This window comes from Cygnus olor, chromosome 26 (genome assembly GCF_009769625.2).
Source record: "Cygnus olor isolate bCygOlo1 chromosome 26, bCygOlo1.pri.v2, whole genome shotgun sequence".
Classification (NCBI taxonomy): domain Eukaryota; kingdom Metazoa; phylum Chordata; class Aves; order Anseriformes; family Anatidae; genus Cygnus; species Cygnus olor.
The window spans coordinates 2,367,867-2,377,396 of NC_049194.1; the positions used below are offsets into that span (position 1 = coordinate 2,367,867).

Genomic DNA, 9,530 nt, shown 5'->3' on the forward strand with positions numbered 1-9,530 from the left:
GCGGCAGCGGCCGGGCCCGCCCCGGGAAGCGACGCGTTGGCGGCGGTGACGTCTCGGAGGCGGCCGGGCGGAGCACGGAGCCATGGCGGCGGCCCCGGGCGGCTCCGGGCCGGCGTCGGCGACGGCTGGGGGGGGCCGAGGAGGCCGCGGGCCGGCCCTGCGTGAGGGCGCCCGGGTGTCGGCGCTGTGCCTGGCTTGGTACGGGCTGAGCGCCGGCGGGAACGTGGTGAACAAGCTGCTGCTCGGCGGCTTCCCCCGGCCCGTCACCGTCTCCCTCTTCCACATCCTGGGGCTCTGCGGCCTCCTGCCGCCGCTGCTGAGGGCCTGGCGGGTGCCGCCGGCCGGTCCGGCCCAGCTGCCGCCCCGCGCCTACCCCCGCTACATCCTGCCGCTCGCCTTCGGCAAGTATTTCGCCTCCGTCTCGGCCCACGTCTCGCTCTGGAGGGTGCCGGTCTCCTACGCGCACACAGGTGGGGGCCTGGGGCTGTGTGGAGGGGGCTCTGGGCCCGGGGTCCCCTGTGGGGGCTTCTTTGGGTGGCCCCGGGGGGGTTGTGGATGCCCGGTGGGGTGTCCTTGGGGGTGCTCGTTGTGGTGCTCCGGGGGGTGACGTGAGGCCTGGTGGGTGCTCGGAGGGTGCTGGTCCCTTCTGTGTGCTTGTACCGGTGCCTGCTTGGCGACCTGAAGCCCAGAACAGGTTCCTGTCGGTGTCCCACGTAGTGACATGAATCATAAAATGGTTTGGGTTGGAAGAAACCTAAGAGCTCACCCAGCTCCAACCCTCCTGCCACAGGCAGGGACGCCACCCACCAGATCAGGGTGCTCAGGGCCTCATCCAACCTAATTCTGAACACCTCCAGGGGTGGGGCATCCACAGCCTCTCTGGGCAACCTGTGCCAGTGCCTCACCACCCTCTGAGTAAAGAAAAGCCTTGTATGTGCTCACACACGGGTCTGGTGCGGCATTATAGGGCCTGGTGTGTGTTTGTGGCTGCCCGGTGTGGGGTCCTGGTCCCCCATGCATGCTCACACTGGTGTAGGGACCCAGAGCCTCGAGTGTGCTCAGGTGGGTGCCCGCTGCAGTGTCCCCTGCCCCAGCGTGTGCTCGTACAGGTGCCTGCTGCGATGTCCCCGAGCACCACAAAGGACTGTCCCATATTTGTACGGCTGCCCAAAGCAGTGGTAGGGATGACCCCGTGTGGGCTGAGGTTCTTCTGCCTGTGTCGGGACCAGAGCTGAGCCCCTGCTCCATCCCCAGTGCTCGCCCTCTGCTGACGGTCTGTAATGGAGCTGGCCCAAGCTTCTCATCCCCACCGAAATTTTCTTTCCATTCTCAGTAAAAGCGACGATGCCAATATGGGTGGTTCTTCTTTCACGGATCATAATGAAGGAAAAGCAGACGACGAAGGTGCGGACAGGTTTGCTGAGGTTTCTTCCCTTTCTGGTCTTTGTGGTGTGCTTTGCTGGCTGGGATCAGGAAGGGTTGGCTTTGGTCACTTGGGTGAATTTTGTGGTTGAGATTAGATTACGTGGTTCTTACGCTTTCGTTTTCCTTTTAACACGTCTAAATATCGAGCAAGGTGATGCTCTCCAGTATACTGGAGTTGTTCTGGCATTTATTGTAGTCACTTAGTTTCCTCAAGCTGCAACAGTATGAAAGTTGATCCCTTGTTCTGTTGCTTTATTTTTCTCCTTTCTTTCCCAAATCAGCAGTATGTATAAACTCAGTTAAAATGAAAATTATTGGAAGATGTAAGCTATTCTTTTCTATTCCTTTTTCAGGTATACTTGTCTCTAATCCCCATAATAACTGGGGTCCTGTTGGCCACAGTCACTGAACTTTCCTTTGACATGTGGGGACTCATCAGTGCACTTGCTGCTACTCTATGTTTTTCACTTCAGAATATCTTCTCAAAGAAGGTAATAGCTTTGCTGTTCGTGGTATTGGTCAGTAGTGTCACCCTTCAGAGGAGTAGCATGTATTTTCCAGTACAGATGATGATGATGGTGTTGACTGTCCTAGAGTAATAGGATGGTTTGGGTTGGAAGGAACCTTGAAGCCCATCTGATTCCACCCCCTGCCATGGGCACGACCCCTCCTGCCAGCCCAGGCTGCCAAAAGCCCCATCCAGCCTGGCCTTGGGCACTGCCTCTCTGAGCAGCCTGTGCTGCCCTAAATCTGTCCTTTTTTAGTTTAAAGCTGTTATCCTTTACTGTTACACAGTCTGGTGAAGTCTCTCCCCATCTTTCCTGAAAGCCCTGTCTTCTGACAGTTTGATAGTGCTTAAATGTAACAGTTCATTTGAAATTTTTTAACATACCTTGCTGTATCAAATCGCTTTCCTGTGGTGAATGAGTCAGTGTCAACACTGGGCACTCCTTGAAGTCTTAGAAACAAAGAGAGGAAGTTAAAAGGTGTGTCTTGAATGTGTGTAGTTACAAAATGATTTCTGGTTTGTAGAGCCTTTTAAATGTGTAAGTTCTTAATACTAAGAGAGTCACCAGTGAAGAAACTGTTGTTTTTCAGAGAGACATCTGTTTTTCTATGGTCTTCCTTATTGGGAATTCATACCATGACAGTATTTACTTATTTTCACAGTGTATCTGTCTGTCTGAGGTTGTTACTATTACCTGGCTACTGAATCTCTGCTGATTACATGGTGTTTTTCCTAAGGTGTTAAGAGATTCCCGAATACATCATCTTCGGTTGCTGAACATACTTGGGTGCCATGCTGTGTTCTTCATGATCCCGACATGGGTTTTGGTTGATCTTTCTTCCTTCTTAGTAGAGAACGACTTGGTAAGTGTTATGTTTGGGAAACTGTCTGCAATTAAGACAGGAGGGAAAAAAAAATACATCCATACAAAAAAGTGCACTTAAGTATTTCAGTGTAGTTCCTCATCAGCATGGAAGGAACGGTTGTGAAACACCCACAAACTGTTTCACAAAACAGTATAAGAAACAAGTTTATCATGAGAATTCATGGCAGGGTTAGGAGAGGTAGCTTGTGTGACAGCTTGAATCTCAGGAACCGAGAGCTGGGGACAGGAACAAATGCACCCAGGGTGCATGTTACGTGTGTGGTGAGAGGTGTTTTCTCAGAATCTGTAGTTGCATATTTGGGTGCTTCTTAACCATAGGGAAGTTGCAGATGTTCTTCCTATTGAAAGGCAGGTAAGAAGTGACTCATGTTTTATTTCTGTTACTTTGTCGCTTACCTAAAAGCTGAGATGAACTTTTTTCTTGTAATGTTTGTTTTCCTGACAGAGCACAATGTCTCATTGGTCATGGACCTTGATGCTACTTATAATCAGTGGATTCTGTAATTTTGCTCAGAATGTCATTGCCTTCAGTATTCTCAACCTGATCAGCCCGCTAAGTTACTCTGTTGCAAATGCCACCAAAAGAATAATGGTCATCACGGTGTCCCTTATAATGCTTCGCAATCCGGTTACTAGCACCAATGTTCTTGGAATGATGACAGCTATCCTAGGGGTCTTCTTATATAACAAGGTAAGGTGTTCATCTGTTTGTTTGTTTATTCAGGAAGCTTACTTGAAACAGTCCAGTAGTTTTGAATTATGTCTGTAAAACAAGTCAGCAGCAGAACAAAAAATTTTACGCATGGCATAAAACTTATTGCAGAGGGGGTTTATTGCCAAAGCTAAGTACTGAAGTGCTTGGGTCAGGCCGGGTGCTGTTAGGTGTGTAACAAATTTTGATCTTAATATTTTCTCGAAAAATGAAAATTAGGAAGTAACTCACTAAAATCTCTTGAGCAGAAGAGAAATGCAATGATTTGGCATATGAGAAGAATGAGATTTTTATTAGGAGTCACTAGGATTTTCAAATTCCAATAGATATACATAGCGGTGTAGTTTTAAAAGTGTGTGTTTTTTTCCTAGGTATGAGGATATGTTAGGTGATAGCCTAGAAAACCATTCTTTCGTTCATTCTTTCCGTCTTTCTTTCCTAGACAAAATACGATGCAAACCAAGAAGCAAAGAAGCAGCTACTTCCAGTTACAACTGGAGACCTTGTGAATTTGGACCGGCATCGAAACACTCCTGAAAAGTCTCAGAACGGACTTACGGCATTTGCACAACATGGAGACTATCAGTATGGGCGAACCAATATCTTAACAGATCACTTCCAGTACAATCGGCAAAACTATCCAACTACCTACAACTTAAATCGTTTTGATATTTAGAGTCCTGGCACACAGGTATAGACTGTGATATCAAAGTGTCCCCAACATTATCAGAAACTTTTAGTACATCCATGAATGTAAAGCCATTTTATTGTACAGGTTTTGCAGAAGGGAAGATGCATGTGTAGTGGAAGTGGTACAGACCTTCAGCTTCTGCCGAGCAGATCTTTAAATGTGAAACAGCTAGATCTGACACTGGAACGAAATGCACAGTGTAGCTCTTGTACAGAGAGTCTGGTGAACTGCAGATACAAAACTTCAGAGCAAAATACCTGGTGTCACTGCTCCTGCTTGGAATCTGTCAATTGAGTATTCTTTTGGCAGCTAAACTCTGGCCAGTACTTTGTTTCCACACTGATAACGTGACCTTTAATTTGTTCTCTATTATGTTTTAATGATGCTTAGGGGAAAATTGTAACTGGGCACACTTCTGATTATCAGAATTTGTTGGCTTGGGAGGATTGACGTATGTATATCAGTTGCAGATAAGTAGTCTTGAATTCATCTTGAGCAAATATGAAACTTTGTGTGGGTATTAATTACTTCTGTGCCTATACCTTCAGTTTTGATGACAAACCAGAAGTATTTCTGAAAGAATAGGCAGTAGGAAGATTGATCCCTTCAAGAAGCATATTTCAAGCTTCATATCTAGAGAAACAGTTTTCTCTAATGTCATTATTGTCCCAGTTGCTGTAGTTAACAGAGCTTAAGATCCTCATTGTTTTCTGAATAACATAGTCCTGTAACTTCAGACATTGCTCTTCCCTGGCAATACAGAAAACACCTTGACAAATAAAATGTTTGGAATAATACAAATTTTTTTTTAACTTGCGTTACACCTCTTATAAAACTCTTGGTTAGAAATTGAAAGGTCTAAGGTGTTTTCTTCTCAGTTTTATGCATAAATTATGCTTCCTTATATGATTCATATATTATGAATGCATGAATTTGAATAATCATCATTCTCAAGAAACAATTAAGTCTATCTTTTTAGCCCCTAATTGTTTTTTTTAAAGTTTCTTAATTACTGCAGTTGGAGTTGCTTTGTGCATTTTGTCTGACTTCTACTTTCAGCTGAAAGAAGTTACACTTTGTATCCTTCTCTGTTCCTGCAACTCCCCTAGCTCAAATAGTAAATTGTTAAGAAAAAGAATATTTAAATCAGCAGTAAATATATAATTATGGTTAATAAAAACTGATTCAGTTAGTATAAATGAACAAAATTCAAGACAAGTTGGTTTGGTTGTCATGCATCAGATACTGCATTTGTGCATGAAAGGAATGAAACCAGTTGAACTTTGGTTTCACTGAATCAGATTATTATTACTTTAGGAAAAAAAAAAAAAAAAAGGTTTTAGGGGCCTTCTTTCCTTAACAGAAAAGCTGTTGTACAGTGAAATTTTTGATAGCATAAATATTGTGTTTTTACTAGACAGGTATTAGATACCAGTGACAACATTTAGGGTGTGGTGCTGTACACAACACTCCCTCCACCTATTTATTGCTTTAAAAATGACCATTTCCATGATATGAGATGATGATTTGACTCCTTTCTGGATAATAAAGAATTTATTTTTAAGGGCAAAGTCAACCTGATCTTATTCTTTTGGCTGACTATGGAGGTAGTTATGTAGATTGCCTCCCACAATACAGTCCAAAAGAGGAAATGGTCCATCTGAAACTTCAGAGATGGGTTAAATATGCTGCTAATGTCCGTGAGCAGAACTTCTTGACTTGACTGGAGTTTAGTCTGTTCATACTAGGTTAGAACATGGGCTTTTAGTTTATAAAATGTGAATAAATTATTTTCTAACCCCGAATAACAAGGACAAGATTATGAGGAAAAGCATTCTTTCGTATGAAATTGCTTTTGCCTGTTCCAGTATTAATTTATGTATAATGATTTCTTTTAATACTGTAAAGAGCAACATGTGTGTTTCTAAGGCTCACTTCCCAATATTTAAGCGCTGTTACAAAAATGTAGAAAGAATCATGGGGACTCTGGATTTGGATTAGATTCTGGCTCTGCACAAGTTTGATTTGAGGATGAAACATTTAGGCTGAGATTTTTGAGAGGAACTGGAGTTGTTCGACTGCTTTCAGAGGGAGCTAGCTGGAAACTGTTAGACTCCTGCAAATGCTGGTGTTCTTTGTGCCTCAGTTTCCCTACTTTGGAGGGGTTGAAATACCAGAAGACAGTAGCAGTGGGGGCCCCAGGGATGTACAGACGTGCTGTGAGTTCATCTGTAAATTTTCTGGTCTGTCTACCACTGTAATATATTCATACAGCTTGGAACTGTTAGTTGGAATAAAGCTCCACATACTGTATTCACAGATCAGAGATTTCATTAAACATATTTAGATGGCTTGCTCTCTGAAGAACATAACTAGATCTTTTTGAAACTCTTTCAAGAGAGAGCTTGCATGCACGCTTACTGTGGCAGGTCTTTAGCTCAGCTTTTTCTGTCAAGAGTATGGTAGCAGGTGAGGGCTTTCTGTTGAAAATACCTTGTCCCAAGTTCCAGCCTGGGCTCATGGCCTGACTTTGTCTGTGAAACAAAACTATTGTACTTGCAGAGCAGAAAGGGACTGACCCAAAATAAGGGATATCACACCGGGCCCAGAGTGTGAATCTCTGGGCTTCTTCCCTGGAGCCTGTCTGACAGTGTTCATGCTCTTGTAGTTCACGTCTGTGGTCAACGGGGATAATTTTGCATGGTACGATGTATAATTAAAACGGTTGAGTGAATCAGTTACAAGAGCTGGTTTTGCTGAGTACCTGAATCCAAGTCCTTAAGCAATATTGCCCACATTCAGGTAAAGGAAGTTTCTGATACTGTTGTAATATATATATTTTAATCTTGGACTGCTACAAGATTTTGTTTGGCAAGGTGAAGCATTTGTTTTAACATGGTTTGTAAATTAATGACGTATTTATGTACATAGGTCTGTAGAAAGTATGGAAACACTGGAATAAAAAGGGCATATCTAGACAATCGTGTATAACGACCCTGTTATTAAAGTGAAGGGGGTTGGTTTGTTTTTTCTTTTTTTTTACTTGCAGGAGACTTTGGGAGTGCCATACATTAGTAATGGCCACATACGAGAAATCAGATTAATGTTTTGCTAATAAGGGTGTGACACCGGATGTTTACTTAGACTGAAACTAGCATGATTTGGATGCCATAACTAGTGTTAGGACACTAGTTGCTCATACCCTTAGAAATATTTTGATTTCAATTGTGCATTTCTAACATATGTAAATACATCACAAAATTGGGAAATTCTTGCCAAAACAGTCCTGGATAGTTTAGAAATACCAGTGTGAAAGAATTAATCTCCCCCCACTATGTGTGGGTTTTTTCTTGATAGCTCCTTAGATCATGTGGTGCTCTGAAGATCTCTTGAAAGCATTTCCCTTGCAGAGTAAATTTTAGTACCCAGTAGTGATTAGAGCATCTTTATCATCAGGTAAAATACTTGGGTGTTTTTTTTTTTAATATCTGAATGTTAAATAAATCAAATTGAGGCAATACTTAGGCTTTGTAGGAGTACACTGATTTGTAAAAAACAAGTGTTGGTAATTTGGGGTCAATTCACGATGATTTCTGAAGCTCAAGACCTTTTCTTTCCAATGTGTGTTCAAAGCCACATTTTTCTGATGTAGCATTTTGCAGCAGAAGAAACTTCTGCCATGTAGCTATTTGTGGAAAAAGGTGCAATATAAATAAAGGGAAAGTTTTGTTTTTCTAAGGCTTCTGTTTCTGAACCATGTTGTAAGCTGTTAAAGGTAATTCGAAAATATCTTTATGGTGATGGTACGATCTGGTAAAGCATCCATTAATCCTGAGATCACAGGTGTATGATAAATCACGTTATGTAGATATGCAAGTGCAAATATGCAGATGGCAGCCACCACCCATCTTTTTTTCTTTATGTTAGTAGTCCATAAATTGATGTGAGTATAGGTGGTTTTACCAAGAAAATCCCGTAATCCTTATGATATGAATATTGTTTTCCTCTTCTTATTTCAACTCTATTCTGTGAAGCTCCAGATGTTACTTAGCTGGATTGCCTGTGATGCAGCCCTCCAGCCTGTGGATCTTGGTACTGAATCTGGGATCCCTGTATGGGATGATGGGAAGATATTGCATCAGTCTTTCAGGGCCTGGGACTCTTTCTTGCCTAAAATATATTAGGCGTTCAGATGTTTTTTGACGGACGCCTCTGTCAGGTAACTATAGTTTTTGGGGCACTTGGTGGATAAACCATTGCTGCATGCTGATGAACATGGCAGCCTGGACGGTGACGGCATGGGCTCCGATGTGCAAAGCACTAACCTTTTTGCTGGAAGGCATCATTAAGAATTTTGAAAAATTTATCACTTTTAAATATGAGCTTTAAATAAGATTTAACTATCTTTAGATAAGATGTGAACTTAATCTGGTCTTCTGGGATCAGTGTTAATTTTCAGGACTGCAGGGTGATGTAGAATCATCATCAGACTCTGTATCTGATATTCTTTTTCAGTTGTTACTTGGATACATGAGAACACCCACCTTCTTTCTGAGTTTTTATATTCTTCGTGGTATGTCTTGTTAAGAATAAAAAGTTCTACCTTTTTGTGAGGATGTCTGTGAGTGTTATCTATGTGACTGGAAATCCTGAAGTGTAATTTAATACCTGAAATTTAAGAAAGTGAATATAAATCCATATGAGCACTGAATAAGTGTTAGAATACTCAGGCTTCCTTTTGGCCTTCTACAATTCATCTCTAGTTCTCCTATAAATGGTCTTCAAGCATTTTCTAAAAATCGTGTCAGTAAGCAGAGGGAGCTGAGCAATTCCCACCAAGCCTTGTACCTCTTGACTGGGCTGTGAAGCTGATCAGATCAGCACCTTAATTCAGTAGGGATGCTCAAGCCGTCAGATAGTTTTAATCACATTTTGAAAGATAATGGACCATCAGGTGCCAAAGGAAGGATAAGGTAAAGACTAGGAACAACTTGAACATTTAAGTGTGTAAAGAAATGAAGTCATGTGGAAAGAAACAGTGCTCAGGTGTGAGTTAAATGTCTCTTCATAGGGCAATTAACAGTTGTATTTTTCAGTTGGCTCTGTACTGGGCTCCCTGCACATCCATGTTCATAGCATTTTCGCATCATGTCTGTGGTCTACCTTAGCTCTACTGCTGCGGTGATGGATTTTCCCCAGTATGCAACAGATGTTGCATGACATCCTTTCTTTTAATGCGCTCTATGGATTTCTGTCAACCGTAGTGCAGTTTGGATGTACTTTTAGTTTGGATGTGGAGGTACTTTTT

General features: G+C 42.5%; 1 protein-coding gene across 1 annotated transcript; it reads left to right on the forward strand.

Moving 5' to 3' along the window:
- Nucleotides 1-56: 56 nt before the first annotated feature.
- SLC35E1 (solute carrier family 35 member E1) lies at nucleotides 57-7,196 on the forward strand. Its single transcript, XM_040537443.1, has 6 exons — nucleotides 57-470; nucleotides 1,334-1,404; nucleotides 1,779-1,916; nucleotides 2,671-2,796; nucleotides 3,265-3,510; nucleotides 3,974-7,196. Exons 1-6 carry the CDS (start codon nucleotides 83-85, stop codon nucleotides 4,205-4,207), a joined length of 1,203 nt encoding a protein of 400 aa, XP_040393377.1. The 5' UTR covers nucleotides 57-82; the 3' UTR covers nucleotides 4,208-7,196.
- The last annotated feature ends 2,334 nt before the right edge of the window (nucleotides 7,197-9,530 follow it).

What these genes read in the sequence shown, in the direction of transcription:
- SLC35E1 (XM_040537443.1), top strand. Translation starts at nt 83, where the DNA reads ATGGCGGCGGCCCCGGGCGGCTCCGGGCCGGCGTCGGCGACGGCTGGG. An exon ending in AGAATATCTTCTCAAAGAAG is followed by an intron (nt 1,917 to 2,670) that starts GTAATAGCTTTG and finishes GTTTTTCCTAAG; the next exon opens with GTGTTAAGAGATTCCCGAAT. An exon ending in GGGTCTTCTTATATAACAAG is followed by an intron (nt 3,511 to 3,973) that starts GTAAGGTGTTCA and finishes TTTCTTTCCTAG; the next exon opens with ACAAAATACGATGCAAACCA.